The sequence below is a fragment of the Alosa sapidissima genome, chromosome 13 (assembly GCF_018492685.1).
Source record: "Alosa sapidissima isolate fAloSap1 chromosome 13, fAloSap1.pri, whole genome shotgun sequence".
Lineage (NCBI taxonomy): Eukaryota > Metazoa > Chordata > Actinopteri > Clupeiformes > Clupeidae > Alosa > Alosa sapidissima.
The window spans coordinates 4,749,064-4,776,563 of NC_055969.1; the positions used below are offsets into that span (position 1 = coordinate 4,749,064).

At 43.3% G+C, this 27,500-nt stretch overlaps 3 protein-coding genes across 4 annotated transcripts in view; 2 read left to right on the forward strand and 1 right to left on the reverse strand.

Annotated features, from left to right (window-relative positions):
- cacna1bb (calcium channel, voltage-dependent, N type, alpha 1B subunit, b) overlaps positions 1-15,926 on the forward strand; it is a 152,019-nt gene extending 136,093 nt beyond the window's left edge. For both annotated transcript variants that reach the window (XM_042060163.1, XM_042060164.1), the window contains 8 exons: positions 1-92; positions 696-856; positions 1,268-1,394; positions 1,582-1,692; positions 3,127-3,168; positions 7,248-7,482; positions 11,227-11,453; positions 11,773-15,926. The exon at positions 1-92 is cut by the window's left edge and continues 42 nt beyond it. In XM_042060163.1, coding sequence (XP_041916097.1) covers positions 1-92; positions 696-856; positions 1,268-1,394; positions 1,582-1,692; positions 3,127-3,168; positions 7,248-7,482; positions 11,227-11,453; positions 11,773-12,357 — 1,580 coding nt within the window. In that variant the 3' untranslated portion in view covers positions 12,358-15,926. The remainder of the gene's footprint in view (positions 93-695; positions 857-1,267; positions 1,395-1,581; positions 1,693-3,126; positions 3,169-7,247; positions 7,483-11,226; positions 11,454-11,772) is intronic.
- LOC121680692 (high mobility group nucleosome-binding domain-containing protein 5-like) overlaps positions 1-27,500 on the reverse strand; it is a 692,414-nt gene that overhangs the window by 69,219 nt on the left and 595,695 nt on the right. The gene's annotated exons all lie outside the window — the stretch shown is intronic.
- si:ch211-196i2.1 (collagen alpha-1(I) chain) overlaps positions 16,487-27,500 on the forward strand; it is a 101,979-nt gene continuing 90,965 nt past the window's right edge. Inside the window, exon 1 of the mRNA XM_042060165.1 lies at positions 16,487-16,798. Within this exon, the coding sequence (XP_041916099.1) occupies positions 16,660-16,798 (139 nt within the window). The 5' untranslated portion in view covers positions 16,487-16,659. The remainder of the gene's footprint in view (positions 16,799-27,500) is intronic.

The following is a 27,500-nucleotide window of genomic DNA, read 5'->3' on the forward strand; positions in this document are numbered from 1 at the left end:
TCTTTGACTACTACAAGCAGAATCGTGCCAAGAAGCTCCAGCAGCTGCAGCAGCAACAGCAGCCTGGAGTGGGAGTGGGCGTAGGGATACCGGTACTGCTCACCACCCAGCCACCACCCTGCTTACCCACACTCACATGCACACACCTACACCAATAGGGACAGAACCCCAAGACCAGACAGAGTTCTACTCAAACTGCTCTCTCACACCGTCGCATGTGATCCTTTAGGCGAGGATCACATCAGCCAGCGGCAAGCGGCAGCGCAAACGTAACGCAACGCTCAGACCATAATACGTTTTGTCTCGTTCCTAAGCAACACAAACGGTTTGTCAATTGAATACGCTCGCGTTGCGCTTTGAAAGTTGAACCAAGTTCAATGCTCAGCTTGTTCAACGCTAGCGTTACGCCACCGTTCCGCTGCCGAACCATAGAGAACAATAGGAAAACCTGCCGCTTGCCGCTGGCTAATGTGATCCCCGCCTTATGGTCTCTCTTCCATTTAGACCAATGGTTAGATGCTTCCCAACTTCACTGGAATTAGAATTTTGTTTTGCAGCAGGTTAGCCAAGAGGGCTATTTGAGAAATGTCTGCTGGGCTTTCTGATCAGTCATGTATCATGTGTCATTTTGTCAAGATATTTACAAATGTTTGTTGATGAATCTTGAGTGTTGATTGACTGTGTGATTTGCACAGGGGAAGGTGGGGGCTCTGTTCCGCCCCATGCTGCCCTTAACCCAGATTCAGGAGCAGACGCCACTAGTCACCAGTGCCAAAGCCCCTCCTGCAGCTCAGCCTGATTCGCTGCCGCAGCCAGAGCCTCCGCCCACTACCTCCTTGACCAATGGAGAGGCAGTGTAAGCATCAAAAGATTATACTGTACCATCATTGTATCACTATGTGTCTTTGCATAACAGTTAGGTCCGAGAATGCAAATTATTGTGCACATATGGGCTCTCCCAGAGATCTTGGTTGATTGGCAAAGCCAAAGACGCCAAGACTAAGACTGGAACTATCTAAACTCGATTAGTTGGTATAGAACTGTTGTACAAAAGCAATATGGCACTCATAACCGTGGCATTGATAGCGGCTATAACCACAGCTGTGATTACCCGTGGCACGAGGCAGACGGCCCAATCACAGCCACGGTGATATATTGACAACACAGTACCTACAGTCATGCTAATAAAGCAACGTTGAATTGAATTGATATCCTTTACCAATGCCACTCTCACTCGCACCACGCCATGGCTGTGTGTCCACTACAGCCAAACCCAGGGCAACGCCATGAAGAAGTCTCCGTCGGCGGAGACACCTCAGGAACGACAGCAGAGAAGCAGAAAGTCAGTACAGCGGGGCCAATCAGACGACACACAGACCTCAAGCAAAACTCAGGTACACCGACTGTGCACTGTTACAGGAATTACTAAATATTACTTTTTAGCTTTTCAAATAAGAGTATTATATCTTCCATCATATGAAATGTGAAAAAGGCACAGTATGTGTGTTTGGGTGAGTGTGTATTAATGAATTTGTGATTGTAATTTGTGTGTGTGTGTGCATATGTGTGTGTGTGCTGCAGGAATCTGGTGCAGAGCTGAGTGATGAGTACACTTCTGATATGGAGCGCTTCTCCATCCTGGAGGGGCCTGGCCGAGCCTCCTCCATGCCCAGACTCAATGCTGAGTACCAGGTACAACAATGCAACTTCACCTCCTACAACTACATGCATGCAGCCAGTAGCACAGCACATAGCACACATACCAAAAAGACATTAAACTAATGGTAATATGCATTAATTCCTATATTATTATAATAAATCCTATCAGGGTTCCCACGGGTCATGGAATTTCTGGAATATCATGGAATTTTGGAAAGTCTATTCCAGACATGGAAAGTCAGGGAATTTATTATTTTTGGGCCAAAGTCATTGTTTGGTTATTAGCTTTACTGCTTGCTTGAGTAGTTTGTGTGTGGTTAATCCAACTTAGTTTATTCAATGCCCATTTATTCATCTCCCGCTTTAAAAAAGTAAAAGATTTGTGAACGCTACGCGGCTGCTCTGAAATATTTGGTCGGTATATTGTACCATTCATTATATAGTAAGTAAGTATTCCATAAATCATGGAAATTTAGTTTTTTGTCAGGGAAAAGTCATGGAATGTTACATTTGACTTAGAGTGGGAACCCTGTCTTATTTAGATTGTCCTATCTTGAGAATAGTGATCTAACCATACTGTAGTCCCCAGGGCTCAAGTAGATTTTTACAATAATTCTGCCAGGGTGTTGACTTTGATTTTATTTCCCCCACAGGTGATGGGAGTTTATCTGTTTTCTGTCTCTCTCTAACAAAAGTCTATTTGAAGTCCCCTTTCTCTCTTCACTGGGACTACACTCTGCTGTGCATGTCTTACATCTCTAACATTCTCTGCTTTGTTTACGTTCCTTCCCATAACTCACATGAACTCACTCTTCTGTTGCCAGACTCGTCTGTGTCTCTGCTCATTCTCTGTGTGTGTGATGTAATGTGTCCATATGAACATGTCAGCTCTAACACTCTGCCGTTGGAAGACATGGAGTACTAATAGATACATTCTTTTACTTTCTTTACACCTCCTGCTTGAAAGGGTCAAACCATATTTTAATTTTCATACTTATGTACTTTTCATATTTATATGTTTGGTTTTGAAACAGTCCTTTAATGTTTTAGTGGAAGGTTCTTTGTTCCTACTTGTTTGTCAAACCCTGTCTTGTCAGATTTTTCTTGCCTGTCTTAATGTGTTCTTGTACACTTCCAGACTTCTTCTCCTCTTTTATTCCTTTTCTCTTTATTTGTTTACTTTTTCTTTCATTTCTCTCCATTTCGGTTTTATTTTCTACATTTTTCTTTGCCTTTTTCTTTTAACACAACTATGTGGACTTGTGTCTCCTCACCTGTCTGCTTATGTCCTGTCCTCTCCTCCCCTGGTCCTTCACTCTGTCCTCTACTCACTTTCCCTCTCTCTCTCTCTCTGTTTCTCTTCTCCTCTCTCTCTTTCTCTCTGTTTCTCTTCTCCTCTCTCTCCTCTCGCTGGTCCTCCCCTCCTGACGCTCTGTGTCTGTGTGTCTCCTCACCTGTGTGTTTCAGCAGCGGAGCCACCCTCGCCACACCACTGGACCTTACCTGCCAGTATGTACCACCCCTCCTCTCTCTCTAACCTCTCTCTGTCTCTCTTCCTCTCTATCTCTCTCTCTCTCTTTCTGTCCTCTGTTTTCTCTCTCTCTCTCTCTTTCTCATCTATCTGTTGGCCTTTGTGTTGCTCCCATTGTCTCTGTGTCTGTCAGATATCGTGCTCCATTGTTGTGTCCAAACACTGGGTATTCTTTATTGAGGTGTATTTGCATAGGCTGCTGTGGGGACTGAGACCTTGCATGCATTTCAGTCTACTTTTTTTAATCAATAAATCATGAGCTTTGAAGAATTGAATGTCATTCCCAGGCCATCTGTAACTAAGGGGAGTTGGGGAAAAATGTGTTTTCATGTGTTTTCATCTTGCAGATATATTTTATGAGTATCCACTCTGGCTGTTGATCAGATTGTCACATTGTTTTGGAGAGAGATGGAACTTTTTAATCTCTCAGACCACAAGACACCATCTTAAATTAGGTGGTCTTATAAAGGAAATCAATGCAGGCGATCTCACTCCCTCACAGCCTATGTCAACACAATATCTTGGCTTCCTGGAGTGATGTGTCCAAGGCCAGTGTGTTTGTTGTGTGTATGCAATTGTGCAATATAATTTGTGTACTGTGTGCTTTCAAAATATATTTTGAGTGTCTGCCTCTTGAGTGTGCGTGTGTGTGTGTGTGTGTGTGTGTGTGTGTGTGTGTGTGTGTGTGTGTGTGTGTGTGTGTGTGTTTGTTTGTGTGTGTATTTGGGGGGGGTGGGGGGGGCGGTTTGTGTCTGTGGGTGTGTGTGAGTGAGAGATATCTCAGGGTCTTTTGTACAGTGCTGTGTTTTAAATGGTCGTGAGATACAGAGTGGTGTTTGTGGTTCTCCTCTTTTCTCTATCTATACTGCTTTCTCTGTTGGAGCCCCCTCATCTTTGCCAAAGGAGTTGAAATAGTATCATAGGCCTACTGACACTGTTTTGGTAGTCCTATTTGGTGTAATTAAATGCTTCTGAAGATAAAATCAGCCTTATAGGTCCAATGGTTCAGAAATACAGTGTCTGAATTTTAATTGTAGACAACTTCCCCACATGATCTTAAAAATGGCAAAACTGGATGATCACATTGAACATATGGACATGCATATACAACATGTTAATTGTACTGAAATTATAAGTTAATATGTAACCTATTGCGTCATATTTTAACTTACAATGTGTCAATGTGTTGGCAACTGCTTTGGTAAAGATGTGCTTTGAAGGGGTAACCATTTTCAGAGCACAAGCTTGCTGTGGTCACTAGGTGGTGATAGCAGGCTTGTGACGTCTTTTTCTTTCAGATGCTGTGGCGTTGTGACTGTTACTTCAGATGAGACTGTTAAACAATGACTATGGGTCGTCTTACAGGGCAAATGCAGAAAATATAACAAGTACACAATGATTGAGTATTGGTCAATGATAAAAAAGAATCGGCAATCATTTCAAATTTACACAGGTGAGGTGTTAAATTCCTTGTGCTTTAGGAAAGGAATTCCCCATAGTGCACAATCAACAGCCAAGCCTATTTAACATTACACAACATGACGCAGGATACAACCACAAGGCACAGTTGACAGTTAGCTGGCAGCATTTGCAAGCGTGCCACATGTTCTACCCAGGGTCTGGAATATCCCTCATTCATGGTACTACATGCGCTGCCAGTAGCTTAAGTGCTCAACCGAAGCAACAAACCTTCATACACAAAAAACAGCATCACCAATAGAACAGCCTTCTGAGCATTTCACTGGGGTTATCAAACCGGCACCTTCTTTCATCAGTGTTTCATTTGAATTAGGTCCCCAACACCTCCAGAAGGCCCAACAGTAGTGTCTGGCGTCCCAGACCCACCCCCCTCTACACTCATGACGGGGTTTTTCAACCCAACCAAATTCTGCAGTCATTCCTCTTCATTTCTGTGGCCGTTTATGATCGGATCCGCAACCTAACCAGACCAACCGCAAGCCCTTGATACAGGCACCAACAAATGCCAACAAATTCTTCAGTGGTTCCTCTTCGTTGCTGTGACCATGATCAGATCAGCGACGTAACCAGCCATAACGCAAGCCCTTGATGTGGGCACCAACAACTACCGCTCCAGAAAGACAGCGACAAGATTTCACAAATCTCACAGTCAATTCAGGTTACAACATGAACCCTGGTAGTCTGTGAGTGCCTCAGCCATAGCGATTTGCTTGCCTTTTTAGCAGCCTCAGATAACTTTTTTACAGCTCCTTTCAGTAACCGTCCACAACAAAAATAAAATCCAACAGAAGTGTTGTAGCTGACTTTGCTACAAAACCTTTAACACCCATATCCACTGGTATTGTGTGTGCTTGCCATCCACGTTCCCTTACTTTTGCTACCAGTTTTGCACACTTTGACTTCTTCCTTAGAAAGCATTCTTCAATCACATCTTCAAAGGGAATAATGCTCAATAAAGCAGAGAGTACACTCACCCTCTGAATACAACACCATGTCTGTTCTCACTCAAAGCAGTGTCACCACAGCTGTGGAATTTGCAGATGCCTTCCGATGTCTACCAAGAGTTTCCAATCCTGTGCTTTGGCCCAACTTCCTGTATTGCTTGTATTTGCTCGATAGCCACTTTCCTGTCCCTCTAGTACACAATTCTACTGTCCTTGTCATTTGCCGGCAAATAGTTAACCTCAACACTCTTGTTCTCATGCAAACACGTGATTTTAAAACCTGATTACTGTATGTCTCCAGGTGTAGAATCTCTGGGTCAGGCTAGTTTTACATCTAGACAGAATGTGCTTTAAAGAGCCCTGACCCATGACTTACAGCTTACCCCCATTGCCATGGTGAAAACCAATGCTGAAATGGCACATCCATCCAACACCCAAATACTGCCATGATGTTGTGTAAGTACTTGTGTTGAAGCATAATTGAATGTCCTCAAAATATGCCTTAACTAAAGCTCAAATCTTCCCAGGGACCTCAAATGAGTTGTATGGCTTCCACAACAGCCTGTGAGGCAAACATCAACCAATACAAATAATAAACAATGATTAAATAATAAGCAAATAATAAACAATGATTAAATAATAAGCAAATAATAAACAATGATTAAATAATAAGCAATACAAATCCCTGAGCAGATAACTTGCAGGTTTGAGCCTTAACCATGGCACTAAAAGCCCAGACCCATAGCCACTGTATGGCTCAACTGACTTCTGACCCCTTTTCTTCTGTGACAGTAGAGGTGCGACCTCAGCGTGGCTTTCTATGAATGTGTGACACAGGCATCACATTATTATGTCTCATTTTGAAGTGGTCAAAACATCTGCTGTGATTTTAACTGAATTGTCACTTCGTTGCTGTGAGCAAACAGCGCTAGTTGTACCAGTCTGTTCTTTCTTTCTTTCTTTCTTTCTTTCTTTCTTTCTTTTGTTCTTTTGCTCTCTAATTTTTAATCTATTTTTTCCCTGTCCCTCTCTCAGGCTTTTTATATTTCGCAGTATTTGTAAAGTCTGTATTTGCTCTCAGGGCTCCTGCAGATTTTTAGCACTTCCCTGACATGACCAGGCTCACCTCTTCCTGTCTGTGGCAGCACCATGCTTATTGGTCAGGTGTCTTTATCATACTAATTTGGTAACACCATGATGCATTATGGAGAGTATTTATCTGTGGCTGGATTCTGCATTATTAAGCAGCATGCCGCTTGTAAAACATTGTTTTATAAGGTATTGTAACTGGCTTGCAATATTAATGCAATCATAATAATGTCATATGGCTATATGAATGCAACCGTGGATGTCCAGGGGTACACATGCAATTTATTAATGGAAAAGCATTGTAAATAGTGCATATGACTGTATAAATACATTTATAATGCATTAGGAATATGCATTCCTAATTGAGTGTTACCACACTCCCTTCGGCTGGTCAGGGCACAGTGTGAGGAGGGCAGAAGAACAGTAGAGACTTCACAGAGAGACGGAAAGGTAGAGGTATCAGCAGACAAATCGATGGAGCCCTCCCTCCTTTCTGCCCTTTTTCTTCTTCTCATCCCCTTCTCCTTTCCTCCTCTCGTCATCAGCCCATTCTGGATGCGAGCCCCATGACCATGAGGCGCTCAGCGTCCACACTGTCCCCGCAGCGCCACCAGGAGGCGAGCCTGCGGGAGTACGGGCTGCAGAGGCCCTCGCAGGGCCAGGACAGGGCCCACCACCATCACCACCACCACCACCACCACTGCCACAAGCGCAGGGAGCGCGAGAAGAAGCACAAGTCACTGGAGAGGGACAGCACAGAGCAGACCACCTCTGCACGGGGTAAGATGCAGGCACTGATACACATGCACAAACAAGGGTGTTTGCACATGCCCAGACTCGAAGATTTTCACATGTTGTGAGGGACTGAGGCGGTCACCCCACGTTTAGGGGGGCGAGCCACTGGATAAGATGGTGTTGAGGGAATGAGGTGGCAGGAGACAGCAGAGAGAGGGGAGCATTCTCAGAGAAGCCACCATAGATTAATGGCATCTTTAACATCTGCTATGGCACACACAAACAACACTCTCCCTTTCCTCTCTCTGTGTGATCAGTCCTCTCCTGTGAAGTACCGGATTGTTAATCATTTGTTAATCAAATTTCCTTCTTTTACACACACAAACCTCCCTGTTGGGAATGTGCTATTCCACAAAGTACAGATGCACAAGTTTCCAGAGGAAATATGGAACATGGAAAATGCAGGCCTTACAAAAGGGTTGAGATGATGGATAGACAAATTAAAGCAAAATCAGCTTTTGTTTTGTTTGTTCTTGTAGGTTAAAATACACTGTGAGTGTGCTGGGTCATTAGTGCATGTATGTGTTTACTGTATGAGGATACTTTGTATGAGCAAATGTTTTACATACAGACCCATTAGTTAAGTACTTTAGCCCCACTATCTAGATGACATGTGCATCTGTTAGACATTGACCATGGTCACACATGTCAGATGCTGTATACCTGTGGCTAAAAACACCAGATATGACAGAGTCAAATTCATGAAGTGGACGTTTGATGGAATGCATGAAAAGGCGTCTGTCAACTTTAGACCAGAATCTCCTTTCACCATGTGTTCAGAAAGAGTAGCACGGCAGACCGGCGTTGTTGCTCGTTCCTGCTTCACCGGCCTTGCTTGGCGATAAGATAAATTCCTCCCCGGATTAAGCCTGATCGGGTTATAGAGCAAAAGGCCCTCCATTGACTTCCTAAAGGGGCTCAGAGGGAATATTCCTGTGTCAAGTGCTCTGGCGACTCAAGGAGCAGACTTACCAGCTCAGGGATCAGGAGGGAGAAAGCTGCTTTTGGAGAAGGGGGTGGGGGGCGTTTTCTTTTTTTTTTTTTTTTTTTTTTTTTTAAATTCTCAGGCTTCTGGTATGGGACTGGTTGAGAGCGGGTGCTTCCATGCACCATGGAACTTTGGGTAAGTCTGCCTATTAAGTAAGTATGGCAGAGGTTGAGGAGTTGTTGACAGATGTTCCACTCTGCATTATATACCTCTGTGCTGCAGCAGAAAGTTCATTGCATTCCTTTCATCTTATTAGACAAAATCCATCACCAACTATTTTAATTCACCATTATAATATAGTCCTGGTGCTGGCCTCCCAGAATATGGCTGGCAAGAAGTGATACCGAATATTTGAAGCATAATTGAATATCTGAAGTATAATTGAAGCATTAATATAACAGACACACATACACACACAGACAGACAAGAAGAAGGACCAGACTGTGTCTGTGTGGTTTTCCCAAATTTGAGTCATCTGTGAAAATGTGTAAGTATGTCACCAACCTTAACTTGAACTGTTGTGGTGTGTCTAGGAGTTATACTATTATTTATTATTATTATTTATTTAAAGAGGAATGCCTCTTGAGATGTGACATCTCATTTTCGAGAGGGTCCTCGATAGGACTGGACAAAGACAAGGTACAAGGACAAGATACTACAGTACAGTACAATACAACATACACATTCACTCACATACAGCCCCCTTCCCCCACCCCCAACAGCTCCCATTCCCTAAAAATACATACATATACACATATATACAACAAGCATACATCTTCATATCCACATATATACATACAGAGACACATATATGCATGCGCACAGTACATACATACACATATACGAAAATATAGACACGTACGCTCACATATCTATAACAGAGCATATTGACAGATCAAAGACACACAAAAAAGCATTAATGAAAACAATTACAACGATTATTTGCTTTCAGATATGTGAACAAAGATGTCTTGAAGCGACTCAAAGATGTAATTGATCTTAAGGCCCCAGGCAGGCTATTCCAGTCAAGGGGAGCCTTGTATTTAAATGAACGCCTGCCGCTTTCTTTGGAGATATGTGGTACTGTAAATGATAGATATCCGGTGTGCCTCAAACTATAGTTTGTTTGGTAAGGTATTAAATGTTGTTGCAGGTAGAGTGGATAACTAAGATGTATGCACTTAAAAATAAGCTGGAACCAATGAAACTGTCTCCTGGCGTTGGGTGACAGAATATTCAATGAATCATACAGGATACAGTGATGCGTCCTGTATGAACATTTCAACACAAATCTGCAAATGCTATTAAAGACAACAGTCAAAGGCTTAAGACAAGTCTCAGTGGAGTTCTGATATACTACATCAGCATAATCTATAATTGGAAATAATAATTGCTTCACAATTCTCAACCTGATCTGCTGTGTAAAACAATTATTGAAATGATACAGCATCCTTATATTACAATTCAGCTTTCTTATAGTATGATTGATGTGGGTTTTATAGGAGAGTTGAGAATCAAGCCAAAAGCCCAAGTATTTAAATTCATCAACTCTGCCAAGAGCGGTACCATCTAAAAAGTTAATTGACAAATTTGTTTGTTTAACAGTAGATCTTGTTGGGAAAAGCATACAGTATGATTTCTTTTTATTCAACAGGAGGTCATTACATTGGAACCATTTTTGAATAATATCAAAGTCTGTCTGAAGAGTGTTCTGTATCTTAGAAATATTAGAGTTGGAATTATAGATCACTGTGTCATCAGCATATAAGTGAATAGAACAGTCTGAGCAAGCTTGTGGAAGGTCATTGATAAAGACTGAAAATAGGAGAGGCCCTAACGAGGATCCTTGAGGGACTCCCTTTTCCATAATGGCAAAGGAGGATAGACTACCCTGAAAAAGGACACACTGTTGCCGAAAATGTAAATAAGAGCTAAACCAAAGAAGAGCTTGTTTAGAGAGCCCAATAGCATGAAGTTTGTCTAAAAGCATGTAGTGATTAACAAGATCAAAAGCTTTGGTTAAGTCTATAAAAATCGCTCCAGTAGACATATTATCATCGAGGGATGATGATACATCATACTTGTCTTTTCAGGCAGCATTCTGTGATGATTTTGTGTGAATATTTATGTGTATGTGTGTGTTTTGTGTGACAAAGGATTGTGTGTGTGTGTTAGTGTTGCTTGGTAACAGCTGGTTTCTGACTGTTGAGATGAAAGCCATGCTCCACATGTCTGTCACCTAATTTATGGGGACCTGTCCAAAGAGCAAGGACAAGCGGAGTGGCCAATGTGAAACAGGCGACAGAAAAGGAGAGAGTGATATAGGATAAGAGGACCACGGAGGGAAGGGTGCACTTTTGACACAATCAGATGTATCTGAGTGAACACTCATCCAATAACCATCCTGTTCCCTCCACGCCTTTAGTTTATTACCCTGGATTCAGGTCACGTTTCTGAACACAATGTACTTGATAAGAGGCATTTGGTGAGCTCAAACGATGCAGAATGCATTACTTTCACATGATCTGCACAGAACAGTGATGAAAAGCAATTCCAGAGAATTTCAACACCTAGTCATTTTAAAGTTCATTTTATAAGACCAACACTGAAGTGAGAAATTCTGGGGGAAAGCTGTACTGGTCATTCATATGGGTTCCATTTGATTTTGCTGCATGTCTGCTCTGCAGATGTAAGTTGCATGATGGGAGTTCTCGTGTTTCCCTGTTCCCACATGTTCATAGGTACGGTGGCAGAGGTGACGGGCGAGCACGTGAGTCGCGAGCGTGCACGGGACCGGGACCGAGGCCGCCCGCACGAGCGAAAGCATCACTCGGTGTCGGGTGAGCCCAAGACGCGCTACTACTCATGCGAGCGCTATGGCAGCAGGGAGCAGGGCCATGCCCACTCAGCTGGACCGAGCCGATCCACCTCACCTGGGGAACAACATGAGACCTTACGCCTCATACAGGTGTGTGTGTGTGTGTGTGTGTGTGTGTGTATGCATCTGACCTTTACATCACATGGCAGACTTTACCTTTGTGTGTGTGTTTGTGTGTCTGTAAGTCTGTATGTGTGAGTGTACAACCTGAAAGCGATTCCGGTAATTCCCACAGGCTAGAATGCAAACACATGTCCATGTAGGGGAGGTGGTGTGTGTGTGAGAGATTAATTCTGTGTGTGGTGTACTTGTGGCCTACATTACTCATTACCGGTAATGTACACCAGTTGCTCACCACATCAATTTCATATGCTTTTATCTGCCCCCCCCCCCCCTGTCTCCCTCCCAGGCTGGCACCACTGCCAGGGGCAGCCCAGTCATCGTGGCGTCAAGCACCAACACCCCCAACCGCAGCCGCCGCCAGCTCCCTCAGACGCCCCTCACCCCACGGCCGGCCGTCGCCTACAAAACGGCCCACTCGTCTCCCGTCACCATGCCGTCGGCCGGCTCCCGACCCTGCGCCGGGCCCAGCTCCGTCTCTGGCTCCAGCTCGACCCGTCTGACGCGCGGCCTCTCGGAGCACAACTCGCTGCTGGCCGACAGCGGCAGCCCGTCCCCAGTGCCTGTCACCCGCATCGGCTCCGTGCCCAGCCTGGCTGCCGAGCCGCGCCACCCTCTTCCGCACCCCGAGGAGATGGACGACTTCCACGACGCCCTGAGCACCTACCACGGCGTGGGCCGCTCCACGCGGACACTGCCCAGTGCCGCTCACGCCGGGGCCGGCGCCGGATTGGGATCCTCGGCCCTTGCCCAGTCGGGCCGCAGCGGGGTGCCCAACGGGTACCACTTTGCCCTGGGCATGAGCTCGGCGGCCGGCTCTGGAGCCAGGGGCGCGGGCGGGTACCAGGAGACTGAGAAAGAGGACTGGTGCTAGCGGGGCTAGGAGATCAGGACAAGTCAAAATGAGACGGAGGCTAAATGAGGGTATCTCTTTGAAAGGGCCACAATGAGCACACTGCAAATATCTGAGTGCATGTGTGCGCATGCATGTGTGTGGGTGAATGGATGTCTGGAGGATCTACTGTACATGTTGTGAATGTACATCAGTCTTTGTCCTCTCATACTGAAGAACTGAAGGAAGTGTAAGATATTTGAGCCTGAAAACAAAAAAGAAGAAAGAAAGGACAGAAATCACTTCAAAACTCACAGTTTTCTTTATACTTTATAGTTATACCTCAGAAAGACTACAGTGTTGCAGGGCCCCACTGTGCTCACAGATTAAGATAACTTTCCTCATGCATTGTCAAATCTGCTGTGTGCATTCCCTCTTCTCAAAGATATGGACCAGCCTGACAAGAAGGAGCATGATTTGACAGTATAGCGAGTCCCCAAATCGCCACCCCTTCGTCCCTCTCTCTCTCTTTCTCTGTCTCTCTTTCTCTCTTTTAAAGTTTACTCTATAGGGCTACTATTGGATGGACGCAAGGTGATGGAGCAACTCCCTGAGGCCGAGCTGACTCCGGGGGGAGATGGGAGTACGGGGCTCTACGTTAGGGAGGCTTTGCTGGGCAGCATCGGAGCCATGACACCCAAGCGATGAGGACGATGATAATGACAAATGCACTACTATAGCGCCACTGGGACCTGAACCCATCAGTCAGAGTCTCAGTCCCATGTTGTTGTTTTTTTCCATGACCGAGGATGTGAAGGCAAAGTGATATTTTTTACTTTGAAGATTTGCTGCTCTTTTCTTTTTGTCCTGTGACTTCGACTAAGGAGTGACAAACTGAACACATACACAGAAACACACTAAGATGGGGAAGAGTGAAGTGTGAGTAAAAAAAAAGATGTAAGATTGAGGCCAAAATTGTAATTTGTTTTGTATCAAGCTATAGTATAGTACATTCAATAACAGTATTCCTCCTTTTGTACCATTGTACTTTCAAAGGGTTCGTCGAGGAGTATAGCTGGATATCACGGATAAGCTCTACTCTTTTGTTTTCTTTATTTTGAAACGCAGTGCTCAAGCCGTCAAATACTGTACCAAGTGCCTAACTTTAAATGTGTTACTGTTTGTGGTTAAAATGCAGATCTGTAGACAGGATAGGAAACGTATATCTAAGAGAGGAAACTGAGCTGACATCTTGGACGCAGCCAGTGTCAATCTAAAGTGGTCTGGCATCTCCACAAAACCCCATATCACAAACATGGCAACAGAGATTTATATGTTTGCACAAAAAAAAATAGATTTTTAAATTGACTACACAACAAGAGTTCATTCATTGGTGTATATGAAATTATGTATTAGAGCTGGAGAAAATGACATGCAAGAATTATATTGCTAATATAGATTACTATTATGACATTAATATGTGTGTAGTTAGTTTGGTGCCAATTCAGAGTGAACTATGGTACAGAAGTGGTGTGAGTGCATGCAAGAAGGTTCCTGTCTGACTTGGTGGTTAATATTGTCTTAAAGCTGCTGCCTGTGATTAATGCATTTACATGGGTCGTCTTTTATTTTGTGTAAAACAGAGGACACAGCAAGCTTTGCCTTTTCTCCTCCACTGTGCAAGAGTGGTTTAGAGCGAATGAGTGAGCTTACGTTTCCTGGCATACACGTGACGTTTCCATGTTCACAAGGCAGACATTAGGTCTCGAATTTACCCCTTTCCTTACCCAGTGTTAGATGCTGACAGTGAGTACAAAGACATCTTTTGTATCATAGTCCTTTCTCCAAAAGGACAATTCTTGACAAATACAAAAATGTCCTCACATAATCTGTGTCTCCTGTTAAGTGTTATTGAAATAACTCCATGTTTTAGTTCCATATTTACATTGAGGGCCCACAGGATTTTCTTACACATAGTGACAAGGTGATAGCAGCCCTGCCTATTTGTCAGTTTAGTCATTGGCTTCCATGTCCCCTTAAATCCTGTCAAGTTATTCAAACACTATGAGGCCTATAACAGCCACTGTTCCCTGCAATGTTCTCTCAAGGGCATTTGTCTGTGGACAGAAAGATGGGACAGGGAGAACAAATGGGAAATGCTGCTGTGTTCACTCATTGCGTTCCTATCAATTCTATTAAATAGTTCTGTAACCTTGAAAAGATAACTGACCTGAAATGGCTCAATGCAATGTTGAGAAACTTTTTTTAAACAACTCCTGGTGCCAGACATAACCATAATTGAAGGCTAGCCTTTCTCTGCCAGCTCCAAACTGTGAGAGCTGATCCAAAAGACAGTGGACTGAAGGTGTCTTAAGAAGGACTAAGGCAGGGTATCTGGAATGGCAGCCATATTGCCTTCACTTTTTATCCAGCTCTTTTTGACATCCATGAAAAGGATATTAATAGAGGGCTTAAGATTAAACTTTTTTTTCAGCCCTGGGTCCCAAGGAGCGAGAAATAATGTGGGTTGTCCCTCCAAAGACAAGTGTGCTGTTCTCTGTTCATTCTTGGCACCGCATGGTGTGTTGACTGTTGACTCACAGTGAAGTTGGACTATGCAACAGATGACACTTTAGGACCAGTTGGCCTCCATTGTAGCTTTATGTCCAGGGCTCTCCAGATTCAGGCTTTAGCATGATTGTGACCAAAACACATATTTCTCTGAATTTGTACACACTGTTGTAAAGTACACATGTAAAATAAGATGTACATTGACAAAATGTTAAACATGTTTCTCTTAAAATGCCTAACTTGAGATTTTGTCACCATGGCAAAATGCATGTCACCCTAGATTCCCCATTTACTCTTGTAACTATTTGATTCGGTTATTTTAAAAAAAAAAAAAAAAAAAAAAAAAAACATTACTTTTAAAGGTAATGGTTATTTTATTTGTGCCCTAAGATAGTTAGCAATTAGGTAAATAATGGCTAATTGAAAGGTTTTGTGTGACCTTGTCCAAATGAGTAGCGTTGCGAGTCACAACGGACCCTACAAATGTTTTTTGCCAATGTTTGCTTTGTCATTACCAGAACACGAGTGGAGACAAACGTTCTAAAAGAGCAACAATTTGTCAGCTAATTTAAAATCAGGTGCCAAATGTATCCCTTAGCCATTTTTGTTTTATTTCTTGTACCTCATCCACTGAAAATGTGGCTTACGTCCTTGATCACGTTCATGTTTGCATGTTCAAATGAAATATGTGCATGTGTGAAATTGTATATCATGAAGTCTATTTTATATGCGTTCACTTGCTGGTCGTTTTAAATGACGTTTGATATACCATAGGAATGAAAAGGGATGTGAAGCAACGACATTTAACGCATTTACAATGGCGGAAGAAGTTGGAGGGTTTTGTGTCCTGGACTGAAATTAGTGTGGTGTTCGTCTTGACGTCTTCGTGATCAGCCTGACTCTAGCACTGCCTCTCTATCTTTCTCTTCGGTTCACGCTGGTCAATACTGCTGTCATTTCTAGCATTGCATTTTGTATGAAGAAATGTCCTTGAAATTGAGTTATGTAAGAAAATAAAACTGGTTACAAAAAAACCTTCATTTTGCATAATTTTCTCTGGTATGTTTCAGTATGGAAATATAGAACCTTTGTGATAGTGTAGGCTACTTTTTGTGTGCTACTACATTCCTAAGCACGGTCGCTTGTCCCTATTTGTAAAGAATGCGCACCAACCGCAGAGCCTCGGTATTTTGTCTTAGCGTAGGTCATTAACCCGTTTTTGTGTCCGTATATTTGGTGGCAGTTTCAAACAAAGGCGTGTTTTTATTGTTATGGTTATACCTTTAATATAAAACTGCAGCTTCTGTCTGCATAGAGGACTGGCGCTGCTCTCCATGTTGATTTGTTGAACACCTGACGTGAGGGACTTGCAACTGCAATGATTGATGATAAAGATGTGCATCTTTCATGTCATAACAAGTGGACACATTTGTTTATGAAAGGGTGAGATTAAGTTTTGATCGGAGTATTTATTGGCCTTCAGCGTAGGCGGGGCGGACACTCGCGCAAAAATGTACAATACTCATTTTGTTGCCCACCGGCTCATGCGCGCGCAGAGTGAAGTGGCAGCAGATTGGGCTGGCATGTAGTGAGGCGCACAGCGAATTCTTTTTGATGTCTGACTCTTACAGTAGAGACGTTTTGGAAAGTTCTCTCAGTTTTCATAACTAAATTGAATTGAAACAGAAACATCGTAGGCTCTTTAGGTGGCATGCATGTGTGCCCTTGATGCACGAGCGCACCTGAGAAGCAGTGACAGTTTTCTACGCGGTAATGTTCCAGAACAAAAGAACAATGTTTCCCAAAATTATAAAGCTGTTAGTTTTGCTTATGGCTGTGCTCGAGGCTTGCTCTCCCTCTGAAGTGTTTCCAACCGACATGACGGAGACGGGGTCGGGAATGCCACCAACCGGTAAGCCGTTATCAGTTTCTCTCATCATTTCACTAAGTTAATTGGAGTGACCTCACTACTTTTGTCCATTGTGTTCATTTGGTGTTTTTCATTGTTGCACAATATTTTAACGAAACAAATTCGCGGGTTTAATAATACCCATTAATCTCCCTGGTTAGGAAGTAAAAAAAAAAAAGGATGCGGTGATGCTCTTCATACAATTCTCTTTTCATAGCCTACATCGCCTCATGGCGACGCTGTTGTTCAGTGTAGTTCTATGAATTTGACACAGGTGCATACAGTAGGTTTTATTCATTCCGTAATACATTATTGAGTTGCTCCAAATGGCAGTGCGTGTCTGTCCCTTATGAAACACTTTTGAGAAAAGCAAATGCTGTGGCAATGCCATTTCAGCGTATTAAGCAGCAGCATAATTTAGGTTAATGTCCCGCCCAGACATAAGGTTTTATGTTAGTATTTTTTTGTGCGTTAATGGAGACACATTCATTGGCGTGGACAAAGCCTAACAGCTTAAAACAGATGTCCGTCCATGGCTTATATGAGTCAATATTTTCATGTTAATACTGAATATTTTTAGTAACTTGTCTTGCCCTCATACCATTTTCAAGCTAAAGGGGAAAACGTCCTTACAGTTGTGTGGAATTGTTTGAAAGGTCTCTGATTATTATTATTTTTTTAATCATAATCTTCTGATAAGTGTCTACAGAAACCTCTGATAAAATGGTCTTCCTGTATTACTTCAGTTCAGCTTTCTGTAACAGGGTGTGGCATTGGTGATAATTGAACCCCATTATCTCTACCATGCCCCCCCCCCCCAACCCCTTGTTTTTCCTCAATATTTTTTGTTGAGTGTCCTCATTTGTAATAAGACAACATCTTAGTGCACATTGAACAAGCAACTGCTAACCCTCTGCAGAGTGACCTTAGTGGAAGAATTGCTCCCATGTCAGGACTTCTCTCTTGCTCTGTAGATGTTCCCCAAGCATTGGCCAGATGTGTTTTCAACATGCACCGGAGATAACAAATGAAAGCCTTCCACACATGCTATGCCAGAATTTGGCCCCTATCCCTCTTCATCCATCAAGACTTTCCCCCTCCGTTTTGTTTGTTGCCTTTCTTTGACTAGACATCTTTTAATATGTTTGTCCCGTCAATCTTCTGATAGTCTCTGACATCATGAAGAGCCTTGGAGCTTGTTTCCTTGTCCAGACCTTTGCCAGCCATCTGTTTGTGATGTCTTTGAAGGCTTTCTCTGCCGCCGGGTCAAATGGTCACACACATGAGGGCCGTTTGTTTAGTGTTGTGTATTCAGACTGATTTCTAACATGCCTTATCTGGCATGGCCTTAGGTCTCATGCTCTGCTTTGCACCTTCCAAGTGCCATTTGATGCACATGGTACATACTAGGTCTAGGACATTCAGCACTATAAGCTACAGTACCTGTGTGCCTACAGTATATGCGTGTAGTTCTTGCTGGGTGAGATTGACTATTTTATGTCTGAAGGGCTACAAGTACAATTAGACAGTAATATCTCCAAAAAACATTCCTGAAATGTAACTATATTAATATATTTAGAAATGTAGATATTTTCAATGGCCTTCAGAGCCATGTTCAGAGGAGTGTCAGTCAATGTCAACACAGTAGATGAGGTGTAATACCAAAAAGAAAAATAATGACCAGATGCCCTTCCATCCCACCCTTCCACTACCACACACACACTTACATACACATATATGCACATAGCAGTTAAACCAGTCCTTTCAATTAGGTGAGTTATTGGCTTCAATGAATATGAGTGGTTGAGGTGATTATGGTCATAGTTTGTTAAGAGACTTGCAGCAGTAGCCTAAACAAGTGCTTGAAGTTTACAAGTTGGTCACACTTCTTGTTTCTGGTGTTAGCCAGCACCGTATCCTGAGTGTTTTACTCTGTACCCAAGAGATTGCCATTTTGTGTGTGAGTGAGTGAGCAAGTGAAAAGGAGAGACATGAAAAACTTTAAACAGCTCATGGATTTCACTGAGAGATTATGTAATGTGTATGTATGTACAGATAATAGGCCTCCAGGTGGCTGTATAGGCTGCCTTTGTGCGGAATGTGCAAAGTTATTGAATTTTTACAACTATTGTGCTCTGTAATAAACGTGGTCGTGTCCACTGGGGGATTAGTTAGGAGCTTGTGAAAGCAAATACTTGAAAGGGTGAGAGCGGGGACCTAATGGCAGTTAAACTCAATGAGCTCATATAAATACATATAGTAAAAGTTTACCTTTTCCTGTGTGTGTGTGTGTGTGTGTGTGTGTGTGTGTGTGTGTGTGTGGAGAGAGAGAGAGAGACTATTTATTTTCACTGGTTTGACACATTTCAGATGACTAACCCCTTAGCAATGTGAGCTTGTATCACTCTCTGGGTCTAACCCCCATAATCATCCCTCTAAAACACAGACCCGCTCTCGCATCATCACCTTGTTTTTCATCCTTATGCATATTTGAACGGCGTCCAGCATTATTCATGTATGTAAAGAGCCTCTGTGTCTCGGCTAGGCCTGTGATTGGCGTTGTTTTATTAGAAAGAGATTAACACTCCTGTCTATCAGCCAGGTAATTTACCTTTAGCAAGGTTGGATGCCAGTGGGGCATCATCAGTAGTGCTCCTGTTGAGATATGAGGTATAACAAGGGTGAGGAGTAGCCATTTAAGTCATTGGTCTTTGATCAGTTTTAGTTTATTCACTTAGCTCATTGCTTTACAAGTTCAGTCAATCCTAACTTGGCACAATGCATTGACATGTGTTTTCTAGTTAGCATGTCTTTAGTCACATTCATGAATAAGTCTGTTTTAGTTGCAGTCAAAGCTGCACAGATGCAGAATCCAGTCAGACAGAAGAGCAAAGGTGAAAATCCCCGTCTGATTCAAGTTAACACTGGAGCTGAGGGACCTCAGGCATCCCTTTTCATTTGAATCAATCTGTTTATTTTCTTCCACATGCTTCAGATAGGGAAATAATTTACAACCAAACATAGCCCTCAGGATTATACAAACACGTGCACGAACGCACGCACACACGCACACGCACACACACACACACGCACACACACACGCGCACACACACACGCGCACACACACACACACACACACACACACACACACACACACACACACACACACACACACAAACACAGGCTTTGCAGGCTTTGAAGTTTTGGACATGAGGAAAATGTTTAAAGTTTGCCTCTTACAGTAAATTACAGTGAAATACCTTTGATATTCAAATAGCTAATTTTAACTTTTGCAGCATTTAAAATGATGGCATGGCTGTTTGCCCAAACTGCTCTGCTAAAGCCATCTACATCTTGATGACTTATGCTACACAATAATCATCACAAATAGTATCTGACTTGGCTCTGGAATGGATTTCCTTTGTTGATCTCCATGGAACACTTTTGGACACAAATGCAAGCTGTTGTTTTACGCTACTCCAGTATTATCTTGGTTCCGCTATATTACATCAGCTTTCTCTCTAGTTTTACTCAAAGTCCTTCTGTCACCTCAGCAGATTCCTGATCCCCTTGTAGGGATAGATCAAAGGGCCCTGTGTGTGTGTGTGTGTGTGTGAGAGAGTGAGAGTGAAAGAGATAGAGAGTTCCTATAGTAAGCTGCAAGTCATTTGAATATATGATGTTATCACCAGTATAATCCCAGATCCTCCACTGCATGTCTGTATTCAATGAAACCTGATCACAGGCAGGCTCTGGCTGCAGGCCTGGAGCCTATTACGGAGCCTGTGAGACTCAGGGCGGAGGCACGCACTTCGGGCCCACTCACACAAGCCAATCCAGGGTCGACAGACAGGGCCCAGCAAGAGGTCAACTAGATACACATCCCCCACCCAGCCTCAACCCCCATCACTGTCATGGGGCTTAGACTTGTGTTAGGGAAAACAATGAAACCATCTAACAATCTTGAACAGTGCACAGGTTTTATGAGAAAGTAAGGCGTTAATATGTCAACCAGCACAGGGTATTGGATCTGGGTGCTATTGGCTTATGACTTGGCCCCCTGCGGATTTCACAACACCAGAGGAGTCTTAGAGCTGAGACGCATTTAGAGCAGAACAGACAGTGCCCATTACCCACGCATGCTCTGATCTTTTTAACCAGAATCTCACTAATCGCATGCAGGCTAAGGACCCCTCAACACTCCTACCTGCTCCCCACATGGTGGCCCTGGGCTGTGGTGGAAATGTGGGGGCAGATAGTGGGTTTTGTTTCTTGTTTTATAGAGATGAATACCTATAGGCATTCAGCCCTGCTTTGTTTCAGACTCTGGCTTTAAGTGTTGACACGTGGCAATTGTGGCAGCCCGGTCTCTCTTCTGGCCTTTTTAATATTTGTGAGTTTCCAAGCAGCTTGTTAACACCACAGCCTCGCCCATTATGGGGCCAGCTTGTTTTTCCAAATAGTGCAGTAGCATCCCTCAGCTACACTGTGTTAACAAAGACTTGGAAAAGTTGAATGATGGATAAAAGGATAAAAAAAAATACCTGGTGCCTCAGGTGTGTTGTTCCAGTTTTGAGTTTTGTTCAAAGGACGTTCCAACTTCCCGAGTTTTTACTACCTCCCTGCCACCGATGCGTTCACCTTTATCTGGATAAATATACTGTAGGTACACTTGTAATTTTATATTTTCTTGAATTTAGCATCATTAATGTGCCTTACAGACTCTTACCCCTAAAATCCCCATTTTCCAGCGTCTAAAACACAGTCGTTTTGTGAATACCTTCTATGAACTGCCTTTTCAATTACAGCCCATAAGTGCCACACAGGTGTCCAAAAATAACAAGGGGGAGGGATGGAGGGAATTGGATTAGGATGAGGGAGTAAACGAGAGAGAGAGAGAGAGAGAGAGAGAGAGAGTGGAGTGGAGTGGAGTGGAGTGGTGTTTGGCTGTTGGCAGACGGCAGACTTGGGCAGGGCTGTCGTGGATACGGGCTTAATAACTCTCTGACTTCACTTGGCACAACTGTTGGCCTCTTGGAGTCCCTAAATCTATCACAATATTGTAATTCACCCTAAAAAAACAGAGTAGTAAGGGGTGGAGGCAGAACGTCTTGATTTCTTTGAGTGGAGCAGTTGTGACACACGTAACGACCCCATTGAGCTGCTTGTATTCCGCAACATAGATCCCAGGTGACATAATGTTGTTTCGTGTTGGGGAGGTTAGAGGAAGGGTTGTTTGATACTGGCTACACCCAAACACAGAAACACACCACTCTTGTGTGTGTGTGTGTGTGTGTGTGTGTGTGTGAGTCTATGAGCGACTGACCCAGACAATGTTACCTGTTTTCGCTGGCACAGACTCTCAGGGGTCGTCGACCTTCACGCTTGCCCGTCACTCTGCCTGTGGCCCGTGGATGACATCATCAGCACGCCACGCTTGAGAAAACAAACAGAGTCAGTGACCGAGCTCAAACATGCCATTCACAGTCGCCATTATGAACTCCCTGAGTACATCAGCCTGCCCTGGAGCCGTAGGTGGGCCGGCACATTGCCATGCTCTCCCTGGTCCCAATGAGCCCTTCTCGCTGATCCCAAACACCACTCTCCCACCCCAACTCCCTGATCCCAAACCCCACTCTCCCACCCCAATTCCCTGATCCCAAACCCCACTCTCCCACCCCAATTCCCTGTTCCCAATCAGCACCATCTGCCATTCCTAGCCTAAAGTTCCCCTACCCCTCTCCAGACGATGGAAATAAGCAAGTTGGGATTTTTTTCAAGGAATCTGCATACTAAAATATGAGAGGCAGCTCTTGTTTTGAAGAGTCTTGATGAATGTAGTAGGTTTATTATTGCAACAAAGTGAAAACCATGAACTCTTTGATTTGAAATTAACTTGAGGGAGAACTGGAGTCTGCCAAAGAACAAGACTTTGTGGCACAAGGAGTGATGAACTAGCATTGGCATTCTTTAAATAGTAATTTGTTTATCAAAAGTTTATTTTGTCTTGTAATTGTTTTCTTTATGTCATACCACCCCATCTCCACACCATTTCAAAATATTGTGTACTTTCTCTCCAATTTGTGGCACATTCACAAACACTTGCCAAGCTACTTTGGCTAAGGTTTTCCTGTCTCTGAGCTTCATTCAATTGATCAGTGATGAAATGTGTGTGTGTGTGTGTGTGTGTGTGTGTGTGTGTGTGTGTGTGTGTGTGTGTGTGTGTGTGTGCTTCTCTTAACCATTCTCTAGGTTGTGTGACTAAGTGGTGTTTTTCCCCAAAATGTTTATATGTTAGTTTACACCAGAGAGAAAATCTCTCTAGTTGCCTGTATTTGCATATGAGTGAATCCATTGTGTTTTTGAATGTGTAAGGTTTCCTTGTTCTGTATGCCTGTGTGTGTGTGTGTGTGTGTGTGTGTATGTGTGTGTGTGTGTGTGTGAGATGATCCTGAAGTCAGTTCTGGCCACTGAATGAAGATTAATGAAGGGATCTCACCTCAGGGATGGATTACTGCACGGGCCTACCGGGCCCAGGCCCAGGGGCCCAAGAGGTCAGGGGGCCCTGAAGCCCAAGGCTTTGCATGGAATCATTGCCTCAATATCAAAAATTTCCCCTTGGGGATCAATAAAGTATCTATCTATCTATCTATCTATCTATCTATCTAACAAATCAGGATGTAGGCTATGAATCTGATTGAAATTAGTATTGGCCATCCCCAAAATGCACCAGAATACAGGAAATCACATCAAAAAAATTTCTGGGGGAGGACCCCCAAACCCCCCCCCCCCCCCTCCCACATATACGACAATTAGTGGGGGGCCCTCAATACATCTGGGCCCAGGGGCCCGAAAGTTCATAATCCGCCCATGTCTCACCTGGGCCAGTGTTATGCCAGCCATTATCATCATGACACGGCAGAGAGCTGACAGCTGCTAGCTAGGGGGAAAAGCCAAATTTGTTTTCTGTTTTTCTCACTCTGCCTCACCCCACAACATCCCTCCTCTTGGCGCTGACTCCCAAACAGGCCACTGTCTGACTTTCCAGTCTTTGGCTGGGCTTCAGTGAGGACACAATTGGCGTCTTTAGAGACACGTTTTGGACACAATTTCAAGATTTTACAAATACATAACAATAGAAGTACAGACATACTTGCCAATGCCAGAAACACGTCGCCACTTATGGTACATTGAAACACACATACCAAGATATAGACATTCCAACTCCTATCTGATAGGGTGATTTGGGATCTGTCTGTCTCTGGAGTTTAGTTAAAAGACATGTGAGATGTTTGTATTGGACAGGGCTGATTCGCAACGAGAGAATTGAGCAGTTATTATGCATCAGTGGACAAACTCCCCATTGAAGGTGATGCAATGTGCATTGAGGGCAATTAGGTGTTTCTGCTTATCATCTGGTCTCAAGATTCCCATTCTTCTGACTGTATTAGGATACGCCAGAGACTGTTGGAAATAGTCTTTAGCCAAGCATAGTCTTTCTACCACCTGTAGATGAAGTGGTGAAGCAATGCAAGGCAATGATTGTTGGCTCAGTTCACAGAGACTACAGGCTTCAGATGAAATGCATCCCTTAATGTCAGTATTGTCAATCATTTTATATCAGTATCAAGTTGTTTTGGCTAAAATGTTGACCAGATGAGAATTGATGATATATAGATTAGACATGCATGGAAAGGCAGTACAATTGCTGGAAGCCAATGCCAATCCTAATGGTCTAGTGTTTCATCCCCCAATGCAGGAATAGCACTGGAAAACATTACATTGTACATACTAACTCATGTATGTGCTGTTTATGTGCACATACCATGCATTGTGTGAAGTAGACCCAATAACTATAATCAGCTAAGTTCTTATATTATACAATATGCAATGCAGGCCACGTTAATCAAGGACAGGAGTCCACTGAACATTTTGACTATTAATTCATTTGCAGTTGTTTTAATGACCACATGGGAATGTCGAGCAGATGGGCCCACAAGACCCTTTAGCGCAGCAGGCGCTCCACAGCGACAGGAAATCGGAAAAAGGGAAAAATGTTTGCATATGGACATCCAAGGCAGGAAATGTAGAGGATGAAATTCTGTTTACATGTGAGGTTACACAGCGGTTTATGTGGTACACGCTGGGCAATCCTGACTGCATAGCTTAATACATCTGTGCTAGCTTTTTCTTCTCAGTCTGCCAAAGCAATGGCCAGATACGGTCATCTGGAGCAATTTAAGACCCATCAGATGAGCTAACCTTTTTCTCCCAAGTCCCAATTGCTGTGTACTTATGTGTGATCTGTACTTTATATGCTGTATTTTGTTTGCAAGTTTAGTGCATCCAGGAAACCAACTCATTTTTCTCTTTGAACCTGATCAAGGCTGTGTTCTTTTGTGTGATTGTGGCTTAAACCCGAGATTATATCTTTTATGAATGTGTTTATGGGACTTTTATAGGTTGTCATTAGCTATGGCATCACCGAAACACCTATCTTGTTTCACAGCAACGGATACCTAACAAGACATAATTCTAACTGACTGCAAAAACTCACCTAGTAAATGACCCCAGAACTGATCATTATGCTGGATCTACTTTGAGATGACCTAATCCATTTGGACATGGACACACACACACACACACACACACACACACACACACAAACAACCCACCTGTCTCTTCACTGTCACTGTGCTTGCCAATAAATGACTCTCTGTGAGAGCATAATTATCCTCTAACCTCCTTAGATCACATTAGATCACCTCTGCTGATGTAGAAAGCAGACCTCACTTCCTATTCCACATATTCTAGCAGCAGAGACAACTATACAGTCTAGACCAGTTATGGCAAGTCCTGTTCCCAAAACCCAAATAAGGATTTCTGTTAACACCTCATCAAGAGAGCCAGCCCTTGGATTAAGGCAAATAAGGTGACTGCTAATGGTTGAGGCACTGAGTGACTGATTGACAGAAAGCACATCCAGGATCTCGCCCTCGGCTCCTAACTAGCAAAGGCCAACTCTGATCTTGAATGATAGTGAAAAGCTGGACTGGGATTCATTCCATTCCCTGAAGACTTGTTAACTTTCCGAGAGTGTTACTGATCCAGCTTATTCTCCCTTAACCTGCTCGTATTTCACGTTCACGGAGGAATTGGGGAGATACGGAATCCCTGCTGAACAGGCTTCATGTGGTGGTGACCCCAACAGATTGTCTTATCAGTGACACCTGTGGATGCATGCTGATGACACCTCTCTTACTGTCATCTATATAAATCTGTGAATGTTTCTCTTGTGCTTGCTGTAAAAACAGCCAGCTATAATTGTCTTTTATAGATGGTGTGGAGACATCTTTTATCAACATCTACTTTTATTTTAAACAGTCCTTACAGTGCTCGCTCCTCGTAGATAATTAAGAGAAATTAAGAGAACTTAAACTCAATAGTGGGCCAAAAGATCCCACAAGTTGGCCCACTGTTGCTTGCTCCGCTCCGTCTGTTAGTGGCCCATTTTTAGAATCCTTTACTCGCAGTATTCTCATGGAGTGTGCAGTAACTGAAATGGACTTACTCTGTCCTATTGAGCACCGGTGTGTGGTCCTGCCCAATGCCCAGAAAGGAAACTCTGCCAACTTTTCTGTAGCTGAATGGAGAATCTAAAACTAAGGTCAACACATAAACGTGTGTGATGAAGTTTATATTATACAAACCCCACCATATTCAACCTCCACCCCACTTAAATGTCTTAGTGAAGTGCCCTCAAACATGCTGTAAACAGTTTACTCCCTATGGAGACTGTAAGAGTGAAGACAGATGCACATGCCTAAAGAATTCTGTTTGTGATGATCTCTTTTGGAGCAAGTGTTTGTCCAAACATGCGTCAAATGACTGGCATTTAGAAGACTGACAAGTGTAAATATCCTCAACAGAGCTGTGAAACAAGTGTTTTTGACCATCATTCATCAAACACTTGACATGCCGAACATGGTATTGAAACAAAGTAGAAGACTTACAACATCCAATGAATTATAAGCATGAGCTGTGGTACACATTAAAAACAGATAATCTCTGAAAAGCTTGCAGAGGATTTAAAACACACACACACATCGAGAAATTACCCTTAAAACCGCAATCTACACTCAGCAAACCATTAAACCACCTTTTAAAGCTCAATTAGGGTTTTGTCAGCACTGAAAATTTCTTCCTCATCTCACCCACAAGGTATTTTATGTTCAGCTTTCCCAGAAAACAAGCTCCAAGTGTTTTTGCAGTTGTTACTTGTATATTTGAAGTGTGGGTTGTTTCCCTAATTGATCCCTATACGTGGTTACTTTTCGTTGGCACGTTGGGATTTGAGCAATGATGTCATGGCTCTAACTTAATGTAACAACTGGAGGGATAAGTCAGAAAAAAGGCAGCAGAGGTGTGTAATGTGTCTATTTGTACAAACAGCCGAGGCTTAAAAAAAAAAAAAGCCCCAGCTTTTTTGTCTGTTGCTCATGGGTGCTGGCACTCTTGTCACAGTTTTAGCCCCAAGGCCCCCTAGAACAGCGTGGCCTTCCTGTCAGTGTCTGAGCTTTTATTTGGTCTCTGAGGTGCTACATAGTGTTTGACTCGGGAACAGGCCCGCTTGAGGTGGTAGTAGCCGGGGGGTTGGGGGGTTGGTTGTGGTGGAGGGTCAGTTTTGTGACAGTTTGCAGGGAGA